Source organism: Eutrigla gurnardus (assembly GCF_963514095.1).
Source record: "Eutrigla gurnardus genome assembly, chromosome: 3".
NCBI lineage: Eukaryota > Metazoa > Chordata > Actinopteri > Perciformes > Triglidae > Eutrigla > Eutrigla gurnardus.
This window is the reverse complement of record NC_139917.1, coordinates 19,807,171-19,829,024: the sequence shown is the minus strand read 5'-3', so window position 1 is coordinate 19,829,024 and position 21,854 is coordinate 19,807,171. Positions and strand designations below refer to the sequence as shown.

Sequence of the window (21,854 nt, the reverse complement as noted above, 5' to 3'; positions counted from 1 at the left end):
CTATCTGCTGACCTCTTTCTGGTCGTTGATGTAGTAAAATGTGGAAAATATTCTTTCAAAAAGAGATTCTAAGAAGTTTTGTTAAAATGTTTTCATTCTAATTATTGTACAGCAAAATGCTGGAATCAATGAAAAAGGAGAAAACAGTGTGTTTGATTCGGGATCGTCTAGACATAAATGTTGTAGGTGAATAACTGTGAAATAGAACGTCTCTGAAGAGTAATGGTGATGTCAAAGATACTTCCACAAGAGCTATTCTAAACAACTCACTTTCCTCAAGATCACAGCTTTAGTGCAAATAAAAAAGGATGCCTTAAACATGTGTTTCAATCCATCACAATGGAACTCGATGACTCAGGCTTAAATGGCCAAGCAGGTTGGCCATTCATTGTAAAGGGAGCAAGGCAATCCCTGACTCCTCCTGTCTTTTCAATGTTCAATGTTCTTCCTGTTTTCTCAAGCAATTAAAAAAGAAGGAAATCTTAGGAGTGATCACCACTTAAGCGAAGTGTGTATTCAGACCACTTATAAAAACTATATAAATGATTTCAACACATCTGCTTGTGACAACATGAAATCATATGAGGTCTGCCAACAGCAATCTGTTCTTGAACGGAGGATTATCAGCTTAATCCACACAGATGCATCCAGGTGAAAGTGCACAAACACGCCTCTGCACAAACACATCTGTTCACTTGTCTGATTGAGGAAAGCATTCATTGGATTGACTCTGCCCACGTGGATCTACAGTGTGAGTGTACTGTTGTGTACAGTATAAACACACCTGGCTGTGTAGTACACTTAAGGATGATTAACATTAGCAGCATACATACATAACATGATATACCATACAATACATATACTATACGATGCATACGGTGGAGTCAAAAGTAATCATACACACAGAAACACACACATGCTGGTCTTGCAAAGCTAATTTCCTCTGGGGCTGTACATGCCAGGTGCATGGTCTGGTGCATGTAGTCCAAAATGTGGTTATCTTATGCTGACTAGAACTGCAATAAATCAAATTGGGGACACCGACGTTTGCCCCAAATGATATATAAACTTGCTATTACTCGTTTAAAATCCTGAAATCTGCCATATGTGGTTTGGCTTCACAGGCACACACTCAGTCATGCAAAGAACTGAGCTCCACAGGTCTCAGTGTGAGGAGAGTGCAAGTCAGGGATTGTAAACTGATGAGTATAAATCTGAAATGAATGCGGCAGCTCACCAGTCTGGCAATGCTTTGACTGTTACAGCTTGTGATAGCGAGGGAAGGAGTATCTGACACTCATATGTGCTCGAGCCACAGGCAAGAGGAATACTTAAACTAGCTCAAACCGCTGTTAGTTCATCATAAGTGCCGTCTAAGAGCATCACACTCATTACTGTCTGCAGAGTAGGGTATCTTTTATTCATTGCTGTGGCAGCAGAAGGGTAAGGGGAGTATAATTAGAGACCAAATGTACTGTCAACACTGGGGGATGTTTTTACATGGTTTGGATATCCGAAATGAACTGAAAAGCCAAATTTAAAACTCAGCTGCCAAGCTCAGTGCATCAGTTCTGTGCAGACTGTGAAAAATCTGAAAGGATAAGTCTTTTAAATATTCAGAGTTGTTCGTAGGACAGAAAAGTCTGGCTTTTTTTTTTGTTTGTTTTTCGTCTTGAATTTATTTCTCAGTGCAGTGTTTCTATGCTGGTGTCCTTTCTGGTCATCTTCACACACACTCATTCAAGCTGACACACACACACACACACACACACAGCGATCAAATATTGTGTACTGCTGAAAGTGGGTTATCCGGTGGGACAAGCTGACTTAAGCCATCGTGCTTAGCAGGCGATATCTAGAAGAGCCACAAACATGGAGTGAAAACTCAAAGTAAAATATTGCAGGGTCATCAGGGAACAGCCTCCTGCTGCACTGGCTTTATCTTGCCCCATCATTCCTCTAGTTTGAACTCAAGCATGTGCAATATTTCTCTGTCTCTAATAATAATTGTATCAAAAATTTGATTATATCTCTTACAATAAGTATGTATGCTGCGGTCAGTTGATTTTGTAGTTCCCCACGGGTAAAAGCAGGAAGTTGAAGCTGTTAAATGTCTTCGCTTCGCTCAGGTAGAGGCGCACAAACACAGGAATCCACACCGAAAGGCTGGTATCTGGCACTTTGCCTGTCCTATGTTCTAAGCTATTTGGGCGTGTAGCGTGAAAAAGGACAGATAATTGGGTTTATCACTGGCGTATTTTTAGGTTCCATTTCTCCACACGCATTTTACAACAGACGGGAAAAGGGGGCTGGGGGAGTAAGGGAGAGGAAGAGCAGGAATAGGGAGAGGAGGATAAGGAGGAGGGGAATGGAGGTTAATAAAGGGAAGGGAAAAGAAGGAATGGGCCACGGAGATGGAGCCTGGCACGTGTCCAGGTTTGGTGGAGTGTGTGTGAAGGAGCATTAGTGTTTCCGCCCTCAGGCACCAGTGCGGGTAGACGGAGCAGAACAAGCCCTCTGGATGACTGCAGGGCTGCCTGACAAGGCGTGCTTATTCAGGAGAGCAACCGTAGGAAACTCTAGCAACACAGGGAGACGGATTATCCACCATGATGCAGACCTCCGTTAACACCGGCGAACATCGCAGTGCTTACGAATATCAAATCTGATGGCTGTTGTGAGCTTAGAGGCCACACATCATATTGATAAGTGGGGTGAAGAAACATTGTGCTTCAAGTGGTGGTTTAGTGAGAAAAAGAAACAAGTAACATAATATAAGATGCCTCATATCCATAAATACATATAGGACAAGTTAGTAAAGATTAACAGCTTTGTTTAAGATGTGTGTTCAATTTAAAATAATAGGGTATATTCAACACTTTCTCAATCCCATCAAAGTTTGAAACTGTGAAATAAACTTCCGTCTGCACAGGAAGTTAGGTCAAAGTAACAAAACCAATGTGATAGGTTTAGGGTAGACCTTCTGACATGACGATTGACAAGAAGGGTAAAAAGAACATTCCTCAAAACATGAAACCATGCGTTCTTCTTGAAAATATTTTTTGCATGACGTAGCCCACATCAATCCTCAAACCATATGAGGCTGCATATGTGTATTCATGACCTCTCTAAGTAATATTTGGCTTCATAGTGTTGTTCTTAGTGTTGTTGTTAGTGTGTAATGTTGGAATTTGAGAGCATTTGTGTTATTTATTGCTGGATATTCACTGAGAGCTGTGGCCATTGAAAAAGTAGCAACTGCACTTCAGTCACCACAGTTACTGTAACTCAACACAGAAGGCTCACTGTGAGGCAAACTGCTGATCTGAAAAACTGGGTTCACTTAAGTTAATGCTGCAGCAGAGATGGGATGGGCGAGTGAGTGTGAGTGTGTGTGTGTGTGTGTGTGTGTGTGTGTGTGTGTGTGTGTGTGTGTGTGTGTGTGAGAGAGAGGGGGGGTGACTGCAGAGTGTAGCTCTCAAAAAGGAGAGATGTAAAGAAATCAGTCAAAAAGCAGTGTCCTGGAAAAGTGCTGCTCTCTGAAGAACAGTGACACCATTCAGAAATCAGTCACGTGGAAGAGAAACAAAAGCAGGGATTCAAAGGTCATTATTGTAGATACTTTGGCACCACTTTATGGTTATGCTTAAGTTAATTTGGTCAAATTTGCATTTGCACTTCTTGGCAAAAATGTGATGTTTCAACCATTTCTCAATGACTTCGATAAATAACTCTTAATGATGAATATATTCCTCTATAAAAATGTTGGTTGAGCTACTCCACAATCTTTCCACAGATGTACACCCTAGGGTGAGGCATGGTTGTAGCCATAACCATGAATGTTATGAGTTTTAAAAGACATTTGTAGATTATTATTAATTTCAGCAATACAGAGTGGAATTTCTGCAACTACAGGCTGTATCTTCTTACAGAATATGAATTACACATACGATTTTAACATAATATTCTTTCCGAAATGTTTATCTTGTATAAACAAAGTTTAATACGATAGATTTTTTTGTTTCCTTTTTTCGTCATATTCATGGATGAAATAGCATGCAAACTCGAGGGCCCTCCATTTCCAGCCCCTTGGTAATGTGTTTCAGTGGTATTCAGTTACAATCACATTACACGATCTAGTACAGTGAGACAGCTGGCCAACTCTACAGACACACCAACATCACATCTGTCACCTTTATGCTCCAGTCAACCTGATGTTGATAGGGTGGGTCACCTGGTAAATATCACACACTCACACACACATACTCACACACACACACACACACACAAACCGCAGAGAGGGAACCGTAAATATGCGTTTTGTCAATAGCAGTCCAGTATTTTTGCTGATGTGCTGACTCGAGGAATAACTGCTTCACTTCTGCTGAGATAAAGGATTTGGGCCAGTTAAATCTTATCATGGTGTGTTATGTGTGTGCACGGTCTTTGGGTAAAAAAGTAACAGTGTGCTCTGACGGATGCAAGGTGATGTTATTTTCACCTGATATTACCTTTTTGTGGGTAGATGGGGTTCGCAAATTTGGGCTCATGCACTTACACATGGAGACACACACACACACACACACACACACACACACACACACCTGTAATGGAACAAAAGCATGTTAGGGCTAGACTGAGAAACGAGGCTTTCTCATACACACAGAGACACACAATAACCAGGATGTCCATTAACAGGATGCGACCCATCATGTGGATTCAACCCTTCTTTCCCCTAGCACGAAGGCTGTGTGTGTGTGTGTGTGTGTGTGTGTGTGTGTGTGTGTGTGTGTGTGTGTGTGTGTGTGTGTGTCGATAAAAAGTAATTGTGGTTCTATTGTATCGCTCCAATAATGTAGATACACATTAATTACATTTTAATCTGGACAAATGCATGTTGTCTGAATGTGTATTTTTGAGCAATACACACGTGTTATATGTATTTGAGGAAAACAAAATAAAAGTGTTGATATTAAGTCTATTTATTTAGAGCCATTCAGCACCACCACCCCCCCCCCCCCTCCCCTTTTGTATTTTGTTATTATAAAATGACTTGATTTATGAAGTGTTACTTATTCAAGTTGCACATATTGTTAAGTGCTTAAAGCATTAGACTAAAGAAAGAATGTTCTCTGCTCTCCCTGTCGGTGGACTGAGCCCATGTGTTCATACTGAAGTTGTGAGTCTCAGCTCACAGATTTCATCATCTAAAACAACCCATTAATACTGGGAAACAGTTGGGCATTGTAGATTTCCGCACATCACAAACAAAGAAGTAATAGGGGAATTGTTGGGGACTATTTTCAGCTGTGGATTAATATAAATTTGGTGCACCAGTGAATATTTATGTCAGCAGGATGCTGCATACGGGATTTGGTTAAAATAAACTACAGTTGCCGTGGTGATGGTAATAAAGGAACATGTGTGGCACTTTAATCAGTCAGAAGAGCAATAACAGTGGGTTATCAACATTACTGTGCAGATATTCATATCCATGATCTTAAGGGACCAACTTAAGGACCGTACCAGTGTTTTTTTCATGTTTAAGTCAAATAATTTCTTGTCAGTAATTTCATAATAATGTGCACACAGGATCTACTGGGCTGACTATGTAAAAAAAAACATTGGAATGGTCCTTTAAGTGAAGTGACAAGACGTGAGGAACAATCTGGGGGAACATGTGACTGAGGGAACAGCACTGGCCAAATACATAAAATACAGCTCATTGTATTCAACATTTAATAGAATACAGTCAGTGTCAGGTTTATTCATAATAGCGTATGTTACTGTGCTGTGATATGGCACACAAAAGGAGAGAAAATAAGAAAAGAACCAAACAAGCAAAGAAGAAAAACAGACAGAAAGCAAAAGGAAAAGAAGATAATGGGTTAAAGATTACAACGCTGCTCGGGAGGTGGATGGTGGAGATGAGGCACAATGCTCTGAAGCAGAACATGGAAAAGGACAGAGCGCAAGAGATGATGCATTCATATTTTATGAAGAGAAAAGGTGAAAAGTACAAATTGTCCGTACAATAAAGCTCAGTTTGAGAAAGGAGAAATTATGGTCCGTTGTCCTGCGCCGACGATTGGTATAATGTTTTATTTTTAACAACAACAGTGTAGAGGAGAACAGACCTCGTGGTCTTATAGGAGCCGTTATGTGTAATGGAGCTTTGTGCCTCCATTACACATATGAGCTCCAAATGTTCCACCAGCAGCACAAAGTGAAGAAGAAGACAAAAACGTTTTCTTTCCAAACTTTGTCATTTGTGGTTGTTCTTTAAATTGAGGGAAAAAAATACCTTTAGTTTTGGAAACTGTGCACAAGCAGCATCTTGGCTACATGACAAGGTCACTTTGTCATAAGTTGTTATAAGTCAAAAGCATATCAAGATTGCCGTGCCTGTGATGATGGCGGTGCTTGGATAGAAGCGCAGTCCGTCAGAAATAGAAGTCATGCAGTAAAAAAAGAAAGTGTCCCAAGTATGATTCTGTTTGTTTGAGGTCCAACTGTTACAAATGCAACCAATGGAGCTGGCTGCATTGATCAGGTTGGTCATCCAACCAGCAAAGACAGATAGAGCCAGACCGGAGCAGCTTCTCAGTTAGAGTTTCTATGAGAGACGAGTATTTGGCAGTTTTCTATGTCACAGAAATCCTAGAAATCGCCATACCTACGAAAAGAAAAAAGATAGTCAATAGAAACATAAATGAAGACATTTTGTATTTGTAATCACCTGCTCCTTTAATGCTGTGATGTTTGTACCTGACAGCACTCTAAATGTTTGAAACTAAGTTTGTTTAGTCAGCATGAGCAGAATGAACTACTCCAGGGTTGGCTATAGTTGAGACATTTTCACTTCTGATTTTACGTATTGATTCTGGTCCTGAAGCAAATTGCATGAAATATGAAAATGTATATTTAAGACATTTAAATGGTCTTTGCCAAGTTAAGATATGTTGTGATGTATTTTAATGTGTGATTCAGTGCTTGTACGTAACTCACTCTGTGTCATCAGCAAAGGGGGTGTTATAGCTTTGGAACAGCGGCTGCATGAAGAGCCCCAGAGTTCCCACCACGCAGACCAGGATGAAGATCCACAGGAACAGACGGTCTATCACCATGGCTACGTACTTCCAGTCTTGTATGATCTGGAACCAAACCGACAAGTTGGTACAATTACAGATCAAATCGTGACGATAAAATACGCGTGTAGGAACAAACATTCAGGAAAACCCAGTGTTTTTTTCTCTCTGGGTCAGAAGAACATGAGCTCGGTAAAGGGTCTCTAAAGGATTGTGAGCTCACAATCTACCTATTTCACAGCTGATTGTTTGCTAGACCCCGAACACTGACTGTCTAATGGTAGCTTAACAACTAGATCGGGTAGTCTTCTTCTCTTACATTTTTTCTTATCATCTAACTATAAAGCAGGAACTCTGTCTGTCTGTCTGTCTGTCTGTCTATCTGTCTGTCTGTCCGTCCTTCACATATCTCAAGAACATTTCATCTAATCTACTTCACACTCGTTACAAGCGAACATTCCTTCACTTCCCTGGAGTCGACGAGAACAATCTGATAGTCTACAGGAACAGCACCACTCTGCCATTGCAACTCAAACTGTGTACGTTTTTGCCATACTAACTAACTGCCACACCACTGAACTCATTTGGAAACACTAAGAGAGATTCTGACCAGACCAAATAAATATGAACCTTTTTCATGTCAGTGACATGTTTTACAGCTGTTGACATCGAAGCTGTATTAATGTTATATCAATATATCAATATACCGTACAAAGATTTACTATTTTTGCTGAAACAGGAATGGGTGAGTCCTCGAAGCTCTAGTAGTGACACAGCTGACATGCAGCTGACACACATGCGAGCCGCGCTGCTCACGCGTGCGGTGTGGCTGCTTTAATCTGCTAACATGGACACTGGAATAAAAAGCGAAGAGATTTTGCGATGCCCACACGCTGCTCGCACAGGCATTGTGGCCCGAGAGTAATAAGGTTGCCGCTGGCAAAATAACTCCGCCGAGCCAGGCCCAGTCCTCGGCTGTGTTCTAAACATATAGGCCCGTACACACTCGGGCAGTATGTACTGCCAATTACATGAACGATGAAAGTATACGATTCCATCAGCTGACTGTTCACACCAAGGGTTTGTTGAAATATGCCTATAGATGGACGGCTACTTTCTCACATGAAAACATATTAAAACTTAATAAAACTTATATATGGACATATTTTAGAACAGTGTTCAAAGCATTCTTTCTGAAGTAAAACGATGAATTATAAGTGAAAGTATACCGCACTACACTAGTACTTATAATTCTAAAACTAACCAGAACTACACCATAATACATATGGAAGCCCTGAGAGGCAATTTTGATCTAAATTGCATACGCTCCTATATTTATGGCTTTTCAGTTTTGCCATTATACTCTTTTTAAACAAATCTGTGAAACAGGTGGGAAATATTTGGGCATTTTTTTCAGAATATTTAAGGACATTTTTAAAGTGTTTTCAGTCACAAGAGGCTGAAGTGCACCACCACTTCTAATAGGATTTAAATAATTTGTCTTCTTTCAGGTGAGTTTTCATTTACATAATAAATCAAACACAATGTATGTACCTTGTGCTTAGAGTGCACCGGCACATGGCAAAACTTTTTTCTACTTTTCTAAAAAAAAAAACTATTTTGATCAGACTAGAAGAAGATGGATCATCATAATTGTTTCTTTCCCTCACGTCTCTCTGCTTCTGTAAATGCGGGAACAATGCTGCTACTTTATTCCCATGTCTTCTTCGTGGAATTTTTTATTCTGGCTGGTACATGTAGCTGTAACCTCCGTTTTTAGCACAATATGGTAAATAGCCATCAAGTGCACAATTTAAGACCGCTTATAACGGGTTCTTATTTACTTATTTATTTTGAACCGCTGCGGTGAACCTTTATCAGGGTATCATTTTAAATGCACTGCAGCCGAAAGAGAAGCAGTTTGAGGAAGAATTTGCTTTGAGCAATTAGAGCTTCAAATCTTCATTGCAATATTCATTAAGTGTGGGAGTTGGACATTTTCGAAGCCTAAAGTCACAGATCTGGCTTAGTGTTAGTCAGTGTGAGAGTGCATGCCAGGTTTTCTGAGGTATAACGTCACAGAAGGACAAAAGCAAATACTGGATGATTTAAGACATGGAATGTTTCCTGTCTTAGCTGACTCTGATAACATCTTCATGTACATATCTCCTTATTCCACCCTGTTGCATCTGTGTTAACACCCATCTCCATAAGCTGAAGTTTTTTCTTCCCTCGTTATTTCTAATAATACATTCCCTTTCTCTCATCCTTTGATCCTATCTCTTCCTGCTCATTATCACGTTTTTTTCTCTTAACCATGGCCTTATGTCCTCACCCCTTCATTGTCATTTTCCGTCTTCATGTGTTCAGCGATGTATCTCACTCCATCCACCGCCTCCTCCACATCCGCATCCCACTGCGTAGCCAAAGGCCTCCTGAAGTCTGAGAATGCGCCACCCCCATCTGGGATTTCATCCGTCCTCCAGCAAAACTTGTGTGCCAAGTCCTCGTTCACGTAGAAGGAGTCAGCGTCTGTCCGGATCCCACCGAGTCTGATGTTGGAATACTGCTTCTTGCCTGTGCCACTCTGGGAACTGTTTTTCCCGACGGTACTCCGGTTGGTATAAGTCCTGCGGAGTTTATCACGGACGTTGAAAGAGCCCGGGCGCCTCATGAAGAGGAAGGTGGGGAGGCGGACTAAGAAGAAGCGTTTGACCCAGTCGGGCATGTGGTGGGTGGATGGGGAGCGGTGATGCACGTTGAGGACACAGACGGCGGTCACAATGGAGAAAGTGACCAGCACCATGGTGAACATCAAGTATTTACCTTTCGAGAGAGGAAAGACAAAGTGCCACCATGAACAAATAAGGACTGCTGCTGCTTTGAATCACACTGCTCTCATTCAGTCGTTACTCCGTGTTTGAACAAATCACTGAGTCTGAAATAATTGCTGGCATTATTAGACAAATAAGTCTCTGATAAAGGCCCCAGCTTTTTCAGGATGTACATTTCCACATCACTAATTCCAGAACAGAACAACAGAATCATGTCCCACTCATTGCTGCTCTGTTTCACATTAAAAGCCTGCTAAAAAGGGAAGGCATTGTGGCTCTTTTTAATGTTGAGGAGTTTGCATGGATTGCAAATAACATTGATAGCTAAATAAAATGGGAGCCAATCAGAAAATTGGGATTTATAATAAAATATTTATCAGAACTAGTTTGTTTCCAGTTTATTTAACTCCCAATAATGCATGACTCATCTGTAGGTCATAGTTCACACCCCTAACTGCATACTGTTGCACATGGACGCACATGGATAGGACTTACCTATGAGTGGCACTGCGAGAGAGGTGGGTGGCACGATCTTTGATATCAGCAGGAGGAACACAGTGAGCGCCAGCAGCACCGAGATGCACAGCGTCATCTTCTCCCTGCAGTCCGATGGCAGGTAGAAGACCAGGATGGCCATCGACGTGATCAGCACACACGGGATGATCAGGTTGATGGTGTAAAACAGCGGCTTTCTCTTGATGACAAAATCATAGGTTATATCCAGGTAGGTGATGTCGTTCGGGTCCTCGTTTTTGCGCGCCGGGAGCGAGACGATGTCCCACTCTCCGCTTGGCGTGAAGTCGTCGCGGCTGGCGAAGTCGCTGGTGAGGATCACGTCCACTTCCGTGTGGTCGTAGGTCCAGGAGCGGAATTTGAGAGTGCAGTTCTGCTGGTCGAAGGGGAAGTTCTGCACCTCGATGGCGCAGGCCGACTTGTAGATGGCCGGGGGGAGCCAGAATATGTCTCCTGTGTTGGACACCACCACGTTGCAATAGAAGGAAACCTCGTACACGCCATCGGCACTGTGGGAGAGGTTGTGGACGAGTCAGAGAGTGCAATCATCACATTAAAAAAAAGACATATTTGAAGTCAGCTAACTCTTTAGGAAGTGCTGTAAACCTTTGATAATGATCAGACAAAACCAAATTCTTCCCCGAAGAGATAGTGAAGTGATATTCAAAGCAGATGTTCATAAAGCACTTACTAATCTCCTTCACCTCAGCAAAAATAGGCTTGGGAGAGAGAGAATGCAACATTCTAATTACAAAATCCACATAGAAAACCTGCTTATTTTAGCAGCAGATTTTCTGCTTTTAATGCGCCGATGATAATGCTGGGAAACCCTTTAATACTGTGGAATGATATACTGTAATCCATTAATATGACCACCGCACACATGCTGTAAACGCATTTGCATTCTTTCATTACACCGACTTTAGAGCAGCAGAATAGAACATAAATCAAATATGGACAAATTGCTCTTCTCTCTGGTGGGACGACATGTACATACTTGTTATAGAGCACTATATCAGGAAGCCAGATGTGTTTGGATGGTATTCGTAGTTTCTTGATGCCTTCGTACTTCTCTGGGTCCCATCGCAGCCTGTAGTCGTTCCACTCCTGCAGAGAGAGTGTTTATAAACTCGCCTACTGACAAACACACCCACATACTGTATGCTGAACACTGTATGAGCACTGGGCAGTTGTATTGTACCTGACACAGCCACAAGTTGGTAGTCATTATCTGTTCTCTCTCATTCTATAAGAAAACAACAGTCAGCTTTGCACACAATGGGCATCATTTCCATAACAATCACATAAACAATATGAATTGTTGAATTAGTAAAATGCTGTCAGAGAACACAAGAGACCAAAGGTCAAACCGAGAAAAACCTAAACATTTTGGGGCAAAATAACAACCCTTTAACATATATGTATGTATGTATGATTGAATGCCACACAAATTGCATCGTTGAAATTAATGGTGGGCGGATTTTTCATGCATCCCTGAAGGTTGGGGACATGCTGTCATCGAGGGTCAAAAGGTCATCGAGGACGAGCGCCGGTGGATGCTTGTGTCACATTCTCACCCCAAATATATATTATTAAAAACTAGGGATGCCCCGATACCACTTTTTTCAGACCAAGTTAAAGTACAAGCACTTACAATTGGGTACTTGCTGATACCGAGTACCGATATGAGTACTTCATAATGCCATAACAGTTCTGGCAAAAACAAAGTCAGCAGCTCCAGCACATTTAAGGAAAGAGTGTGTGACGCGTTACAGCTGTGAATGTTGCAGTTAGCCCCGACATTAGCGACAGAGAGCATCAGGCGCTACAGCTGTTAATGTAGCATTTAACATTAATGGTCATACCTTTAACAAACATGTTCATTTTGTCACAATCAGGACGTCACTGTTATTAAATAGGCAACACAGGGATGGTGAGCATTTCTGTCAGAACCCCAAAGCTTTTCTGATACACGAACATCTGTACACATGTGCACACATGTTTGTTTTTGTACATCAGACATACTTACTACACTGATGAGCTGCGACAGCGACACCTGTATGGAGATGGTGACCTGTTGGCTCTTATTGACGGCTGGCCTGATCAGTTTGTTGTAGCGCTCTGGACCCAACAGGTAGTTGACCAGCCGCTCCTCTGCATTCTCTGCCCTGCTACCTACAGGCCAGTCAGAACACAGAGAGTGGGGAAAGCATTTTATTTTGAAAGCGCTACAAACCCATTCAAACACATTCAACAACACGGCGCACTACTGCTCTTTAGCGGCTCTCACAGTCGTTGTATTATTGAACATAAAAAATGGCACCGCGTTATGTTTGCGTGTGTGTTACGGTTCAGCGCGTCACCATGAATGACGAACAATGAACAAATCTGCTGTAAATGAAGTAAATTCACCAGAGGGCGTTAAGGCTGGATCACATGTTCTCTTTAAAATGTGAGCGCGGGTATGGGTGTCTCACACTTTACTGCAGGGTTTTAAAGCAAAAGAACAAACAAAAATCCAGTCATGCATCCATCACTGTGAGAGGATCCCTGAAGCTTTGTGTTTCCTCAGCCCTAAATTATTGGTTATATAAAAGTGATTGTATGAATAAGTCAGAGGCAAAATGCCTCTGACCCACTCTCCTGGCTTCCACAGCCGTGTCTACATTGTCAAACAAACTGACGACAGTGGGGAGGGAGTTTAATTTCTGGGATGCTTCACCCCCTCTGTGCCACATTAATTGTCTGTTTTTCTAAAGGGAAGGCTGAGTGAGCAAAGATGTTTGCTTTTTTTCCCCCCTCAACCGCACCCTGCTGTTTCAAGTCACCATGACTGCTGTTCTCAGTGATACAAATGTTTTCAGCTACATGAACGCAAGAGAGGCATGGGGATGTATTAATACTCAATTAAACTTCGGTTTACGGTTTATTTCAACTTCAGAGGATAACCTCCCCCCTATGTGGACTTCTGCAGACTCAAACATATTTGTAATACGTCAAAAGAAAAACATAATCCATGACAAAATCCGTTTCTCTTGAAACATGGTTCGCAATTCGGTGTTGTAAGGAAGTTAACAAAATCCACCTGCCAGTACCTCTCAAGCTCACAATGAAGACGTTATGTCTTGTTTGTAATGAAATGTCCTGGTCTGGGGGGGATTTTTGTAATTTGTTCTTGGCCAGGAGCCGCAGCTTCCAGGAGTCTCAGCTGGTTGCGTCACAATTGTGCATTAAAAAGTAGAAATCTAGAATTTGCTTGTCAAAACAATGTCAACTTTTTGGTCAATCTTTATAACTCCAAAAATGACTAAAACACCTTTTAACTTTGTAGCTGTATTCGGATGCCCTTTTTCAGGTTGGAGCAACAGCCCTTTAAAATATCGGTTTCCCTGGGAACTGGTGTGTTTTTATTCTCTGTGTTTTATGACAGTTACAGTTCAGACACAGTTGCTTTCATGGAGGAATGCTGCCAAACGTCATTGTATATTACAAGGCCTGGTCAAGTCTTCAACCACTCACAACAACATAGTGGAAGACACAGCAGAGCACTGTAAAATGGGCCTTCTTGGTGAATTACATCATTTAAATAATTCAAACCTAGATTCCAGGGCATCTTTGCTTTGATAGATATTACGGGATAGCACTGTGTTGCCTGTCATACAAGATCTTGGTCAGAGTCCACTTGTTTTTGTAGAGCAGACATGATCATTGGTGGCTCGGATTTTTTTTTATTCTATCTCATATTGAAAGATAAATCCGGCCTGTATAATGACCTCATAATTAATTCCATCAAGATTTGTTGTTCAGAGTCGGTGAAAATATTTTCACAAGCCCAGCCTACAAGCTATTACGATCTCATGGGGAAAAGTATGCACACATCAAAACTATAGAAGAAGGTCAGTTTAAATATAGGAAGCTCTTCTTTGAGGACTGTGGTGTAGACATCCAAGTGTTCTGCCTAAAAGACGAGAGGTGATTTTTTTTCTTGGCGGTAGGTATAAAATAGCCGTCTGTAAATTATTCAAAGAGCCCATCTGCTTTTACTCACAAATGTTTTAGAAGTATGAACACTACTTGGTTTTTTAAAACCCCATGTCTCTGAGGCAAAAGTTGAGTGTTGCGGCTGCTTTTTGATTCAAAAACTCAACTTTTTTGTCAAAGACATACTGCACCCCCCACATTTGGGATATACAAGGGTCCTCTGAGGCTATGCCTGCTCTTTAGTCATAAAAAGCTCACATTTATAATCCAACAATGACAATCAGATGCCACAGACAGACAAGACAACGTGTGTGAGGTCATTTTCACAATGCTTTGTCAAGGCAACATGAAGTAAACATGCACACAGACTGTTTATTGTATTTTGTTATTGTTATTATGTTGTTGTGCCATTTACGGAAGCAATATGAAAAACAATAACTGCAGAGCTTTAAGCTACAGCTCAGGGACTGTTATTAAGGAGGCCATGTGCTCGACATTCTTTCTTGGAGATCTCAGCAGCCTGAGGAGTTATTTACGTTCTACAAATAGAGTACAGATAGATCCGCACACCAAAGAGCTCCAGTCAGACAACATTTCGAGCTCCAGGCTCTTCCTGGCGTAACACGAGAATAATATCTTACTAACTATTTAATGTGGTTCTATCTGTGCTAACTCATATTTCTTTGATCCAATGTCTATCCTATTGGGCACCTGGAAGTCCATTAAAAACATGTTTTAATATACATTCTACAAATACACACAAGCACATTTGATGTTGACTGCGATATGCTTTTGCACTCAATGAATTTCAAATGTGGCCATTTTGTTATGAAATAAGGGAGTCGAAATAAAATGTTATTTCTAAAAAGGAAAGTGTTCAACCACATGATAATATTGGCATGCGGAGAAGAGCTTGAATACCATGTAATTATCACAGGGATGAAAATGGTCAAATTAATTTAAAAAAAGACAATTTCACTGCAAAGCTATAATCAATAATGTCTAAGAAATATCATAGCTGGACTGAGACAATTAAATGACAAGATGTCTCTTTGGTAAGTAAGGTAGCCTATAGAGAACACAAAGTAACACTGGGTTAGTTTAGTTCTTTGGTTCAGATTATGCAATGATATACATCACAATTTTGCATGTTTTCTGGTAATTCATACATAAATTGTCTGTATGAAATACTTCAACAAAGTATGATAAATTAACATTTCTGAGTAATTTTTTTATCATTTAATGATGAACTTCAAAGCAAAATTGGCATAAAAAGTAAAGAGAAAATGGATAAATAGTTCCAGCTGGCTATGATACATGCATCCACATAAATACTGAATAATTAGATTAGTTAGTTAGTTTAATTTAACAAAGTGTGTGTGTGTGTGTGTGTGTGTGTGTGTGTGTGTGTGTGTGTGTGTGTGTGTGTGTGTGTGTGTGTGTGTGTGTGTGTGTGTGTGATGGGGGGTATTCCCAGAAGCAGAATACTTTGACCACAAGATGGAGAGTTTGATCCCCTCCTGTCAGTGTGTTGAAGTTTTCTTGAGAGACACTGAACCTGAAGCTGTTTATCTTCCAGCCCCGACTTTAACGCAGATTATACCAACTGTTGTAAAGGTAGTGTTTGGTAAATTATCCCTTCTGCAGTTCACCTTGACCTAACCTTAACTCTCTCTCTCTCTCTCTCTCTCTCTCTCTCTCTCTCTCTCTCTCTCTCTCTCTCTCTCTCTCTCTCTCTCTCTCTCTCTCACACACACACACACACACACACACACACACACACACATACACACAGAGGGAGAGAGATGTGTGTATCTATCTCTTTAAAAGCTGTTTGCATGATGGTGAAGTTGTGTGTGGACATTTCAGCACCATGGACAGCAACGCTGGCTATAGCGCACACAGACGGCCATTGCTGTACGTCTCGAGACTTCAAAACAACAGCGACATCGCGTCTCACTTAAACACACAACCACACTTTGGGGAACACAACTTACTTGTGAGGGAGAGAATGAAGAGCAGGAGAACCGCGCTGGCAGTCATCTCCTTTACTGCTTCCCTTGACAAACTTTCTTATATTGTCCACAAAAAAGAAGAAGTTGACTGTGAGTAGCTGTAAAATACTACCCTGCTTATATTTCGTCTCTTTCGAAAAACTCCCTTCACTTCGGTTCGTCGTCTCTGGCCGGAATCTTCAGCAGCGCAAAAATGAACGGAATATCTAATATGATAAAGAGGCAATTTGTTGAAAATATTTATTTGCCAGAGACAACATGTGTGTCTTTTATTGTATAGCTGTCAAGCAGAGGAGCTGGGCTTCCCATTGTGCGCCGGCGCCTCAGCCACAAAGAAGCCATTTAAAACCGCCCTCGATCCGAATCCAGCTGTCCGAATGAGCGCACGGTTGTGTTTGTCGTCCAAAGAAAAACGCCTCGCTGAACTTCTGCGGGTTCATCCACCGGCGCTCGTCCTCGTTAAGTTCGCTCTCCTCTTGATGAAGCGCGGGCAAGTTCTCGCGCGTAAAGCAATTGGCGCAGTTGCAGAAAGTGCAGCGCGCGCAGACGAGACGCTCCGTGTACGTCTGTTACCTCGGGCTAACGACTCGCAGTTAAAGTCCATCAAGAGGCGAGGGGACGAATATCCGTGAAAGTCCGTGTTGCCCGGAGGTGAAGCAGCGTGAGGAGGGGGGGGGGGGGCTGCTTGAGCTTTGGACCGAGGTGGAGAGAACAGTCACGTCATGGCTTGGACTAATGTTGAGCTGCCGTTCTGTTAGATGATGATAGCGGACGTTTCATGGCACGAAGTCAAACCAAACTTGAACAGAGAAGAGGATATAATCTATTTGTACTTATGTATGAACCATTATAAGCAAGTTATTTTAAGATGATATTTCAAGTTCAGTGTTGAAGAGAGGGAAGGGATGGGAGGGGGTTTGTTTAGATATCAATTAAATAATACAATAAGAATTAAATAATTAAAACAATTTACTATTGATACAAAAAAGATTGAAAAATGGAAGCATTTCTATTTCTTAAAATTCCATCTACTCCTTCTACCTCACAAATGGACGCAAATGTTATTTATTTAAGCCATCTCCTAAACTGAAAAATTCTTATTGTCTGTGTAGGTTCCAAGTTTCACTTGGCATACTGGCCACACGTGTCTTACAAACTAGTTGCAATGTCGCAAAATCCTGCTTATACGTGCTTTAAAGGCACACAACAAGAGGCAGTGGGAATTACAGTAAACCACATATTATTAGATATCACCTCTAATGTCTGAAGCATAACAATTTATTAATGTTCTTTCATTGAGAGATCATATGTTATGCTAAAGACTCCTCTATGGGAGCTAATGTCTCCGGTTGATCATCATCACCAGAGCTACAGTTTGTTGCACGTGTGTGGGCTCGCCTTTATAAGAGCATAACAATTGGACCGGGTGCACATGCGGTATGATTTGCCAAGAGGAGAGTCATGTCGCAGGCCTTTGTGGCAGAAGTCACAGTGAAAAGAGCAAATGGCATGGGAGGAAAAGGCAAGAAAGAGGAGAAGACAACAGGCTGTCCCTTCATATATATATATATATATATATATATATATATATATATATATATATATATATATATATATATATATATTTCTGCTTGTTGGCCATGAATAATCCATTGCAGATTCAGTGGCTGACAGTCACAAGCATGGATTCGTCTTGGCCGGGGGGTTTAAAACTAAACATGAAATGCACATGCAGGATACGTAAAAACAAATGACCTCATCAATCTCCTGTGTCAAAAACCAAAAGATAAAAATCAAACCCACTTTAGTTCACTCCACCCCCCCACCCCCCTCTCTCTCTCTCTCTCTCTCTCTCTCTCTCTCTCTCTCTCTCTCTCTCTCTCTCTCTCTCTCTCTCTCTCTCTCTCTCTCCCTCTCTCTCTCTCTCACGCACACGCACACCCCTTAATGCCTATATGCACTCATAACATCTCCAAAAATGGAAATAATTATGTAAAAACAAAGAGATTCACACATTACATTATTAACACATGATTGATGGGATTGGAATGTGTACAAACCCCGCAAAGGGCCACAACTAACGTATTACTCCTTTGCTCGGTCCAATGAACATTTCAATCCACCATAATGGAGGTGTGTGTGTATGTGTGTGTGTGTGTGTGTGTGTGTGTGTGTGTGTGTGTGTCTGCTCCAGTCAAGGTAACTGGCACGAGGGGGCTGCAGCCTACGAGCACTTCACAACACCCTGCCTCTCCAGCTCTACTGCTCCATCACTCTCTCTCTCTCTCTCTCTCTCTCTCAGGGTGCTAAATAACAACACCAAGATTACACCTGACACGTTTACATATTTATAGTCGGGACACACAGGGTTGTGTGGGGATCGATATATCAACCTATTACACAGAGGAGGAGTTACTGTTAAAGTCCTGGGCTTGTTGGTTTTTCATCTTTATTCGCCCAGATGAGGCGAGCTGAGTGTGGGTGTCGGAAAGATTGCTGAGCTCGCAACAAACAACCTCCCTTCCCATTCACCCACACACTTAAACGCACACTCGCACTTGAGCCAATGAATGATTCATTCTCATGGAAAATAGTTATAGCTTCTTGGACTAAACAAAAGGAGTAAAACCGATCTCTAGCGTATCAAACAGAACATGTGTCAACTTAATCAGTAACAGGATCGGTCTACCCCTCGAAGCATATTTTCATGAGACTCACACAGCCTGACAAACACCCACATCTTCGAAGGTTTCTAAAAATCCCACCATCATCCTGAAAATGAGTCGCCGTGGGTTCAGGAGTACTAATGTAAAGCTTGCATGCAGGGCAGGCAGCTCCACAGAAACGAGTCATTCCATCTTGTCGAGAGTGAATCCGAGCTAGAGGTGTACAAGATGTAATCAGTTGTCTTGAGACTGGATAGATTTGAGTGTCGTTGGCACAGCAATGGTGTGGGATGTTGTGATGGGGTAAAATAAACTGGAGTGAGAAGCAGAGTCTAGGAAAGAAGCTTGCATAAATCCCCTGCTCCCTACCGCCACACATAAAGTGTTAAGTCACACAAACACAAAACATAAGACCCAAAGGTGGAAGCTCACTAGACCATGCATCTCATGTTGTTTATCAACACAAAACCTGCCGATCCAGATATTATTTTTATGGCATTACGGGGTTCAGTTACAACAGGTGAGCGTGAGGAAAAAAATCACTGGTCTCATTCAAAGCAGGACTGAATGGACTACATCGTCAAACAAGACCACAAAGACAAGTTAACAGGGTCACTTGATAAACGGGAACCTTTATGAGCTTTTGACTCCAGAGGAAAAGCTGTCTATGAAGGGCTAAATGCCAACACATGCGGATTGAAGCAGAATTTCTATTCTAATACATTTTGAGTTATGGACAACAATAGTTTTACCATAACCTACTATTCACATTGGTTTTAATAATCAATTTCATAGTATTCCCCATGTTTGATGAGCTAAGCTAATGAGCTAAATTAAAGACCTGCTGCAGATACTGGATCAGTTCAGTGATTGAAGCAAATAAATGCTCCAGGCTACATATACATGCACAGAGACAGGTAAGAGGCATATTATATGTCAAGGGAATGACGATGATGTCAAGGTTTCTGGGTTACTCAACATATTTTAAAGGTTTTTAAGCAGAATGAATGCGTCTTCATTTACCGATGTGTGTGTGTGTGTGTGTATTCAAGAACTGAAATCATTAAGTCCACTTCAGGAAGCAACGGAGGGGTTCTCTCTGTCTCTGAAAGGCAATCCTTAATCTATTTTTCTTTATTGGCATGATATTTTAGCATTTTAACATTTCCCAATATTTTTTGGAAGTGTTTCACTCAGATTAGACGGATTAGCTGAGTCCCGATGCAAACAACACCTACCGCTTTACTGATGCATCTTAACAGCAGCCTGGATCTGATTCAACACAATCAGTCAGGCATTCTAAATCATTTTAGTCAAACATCAGATATTACTCAGTTTAACCACACCAGCTCTGTATGTGATGGCTATGTAAAGGTTGATATACATCACATGCAGCAATCAAGAATGTCCAGAAACATGAGTTTGTGCTTCTGTCTTACTTCAGGTGGAACTCTATCTGCAATTCCCCACAGATGCAAGGAAAATTAATTACCTGTGGAAATAGAGCCCCTGAAAAATTAAAGCTCAATAAAGAAAATGGATGAGTGATCATGCATATAGTGTATCACCACTAGATGGCAATAGTAACCTAATGACTGGGTCCTATTAATGTTATAGCCCCACGGTCTTAAACCAGATCATGGTTTTGAAGTAAACAAAGGAACAATGATCAAACATGACACTTTGCATGCATGTATGTTTCTTTCTTTCTGCCCCTTGTGACATACGTAGAAGTTAATGCATGGGTGAACCTGCTGGCGGCTCTGCATAGGTAAAATGAGCAGTGGTACTTCTATTAACCAACCATTCCTCTCACTGTTATTGTGCATTATACATTATACATTTCTAGACCCTAATTATATATTAGAGATTATAGGCTCTTAAAAAACAGGTGAAATTGCTAGAAAATAATTACCGGTATGTCTCTATTCTTTGAGAATTCTGGTGAGTCAGAATTCACAATAACAGGCCCAACTAAATGGAACAGACCCATGATTATGTTATTAATTACGCCTGTGTTTACCCTGCTATTTAAATTGCTGCGGTGAGGGCATATTCCATAGGAACCTGGTCTGAAAGTAAACAGCCCTTTGCTGAAAATGTCCATGCCCTATGTGTGTGTGTGTGTGTGTGTGTGTGTGTGTGTGTGTGTGTGTGTGTGTGTGTGTGTGTGTGTGTGTGTGTGTGTGTGTGTGTGTGTGTGTGTGTGTGTGCGTGTGTAACTGCACTAATTAGCACATCTCAAACACCTGTGTTTGTCCAGCGTCAATCAAAGGCTGCCATTGTGATGGTAACTTCAAAGGGACCACTGGGTTAGATAGGCTTCAATACGTCTTGGCTTCCCCACTCTAGCTTTGAATAATCTAATACATCACAAATGTGAGAAAGGCATTTTGTACTAAGCTACAAAGAAAGTTGAATATCTATCTATAAGTTTTAATGTTGAATAATAGCCAGAATGTGTAAAAGATGGTCCAAAGTGTGCGGTGAAGCAATGTGCAGTCCATCTCCTTCAAGGACCAAGGGATGAAGGCAGATTCTAAAATCACCACCATCTATCCTTTTCCTTCACATGAGCCTTGAGAACAGGGACATCATGGAGCATAAATGTGATGACAGTGGGACTGCAGAGGACAATTGACCCTTTGTTAAGTCTCGGCCCCCCTTGGTTAATGTTGCTACACCTGTCAAGCTTTCGCGGCATGTCAAAAATGGCATTTTCAAAAGTATCACTTTGAGATATTCAAATGCCTCCAA

The 21,854-nt window shown here is 41.3% G+C and overlaps 1 protein-coding gene across 1 annotated transcript; it reads right to left on the bottom strand.

Annotated features, from left to right (window-relative positions):
- Positions 1-5,436: 5,436 nt before the first annotated feature.
- On the bottom strand, positions 5,437-17,022 carry LOC311011422 (neuronal acetylcholine receptor subunit beta-2-like). Its single transcript, XM_084006358.1, has 8 exons — positions 16,414-17,022; positions 12,465-12,610; positions 11,637-11,681; positions 11,433-11,542; positions 10,418-10,944; positions 9,424-9,914; positions 7,009-7,154; positions 5,437-6,676 (listed from the first exon to the last, which is right to left on the bottom strand). Exons 1-8 carry the CDS (start codon positions 16,457-16,459, stop codon positions 6,661-6,663), a joined length of 1,527 nt encoding a protein of 508 aa, XP_083862484.1. The 5' UTR covers positions 16,460-17,022; the 3' UTR covers positions 5,437-6,660.
- Positions 17,023-21,854: the final 4,832 nt, after the last annotated feature.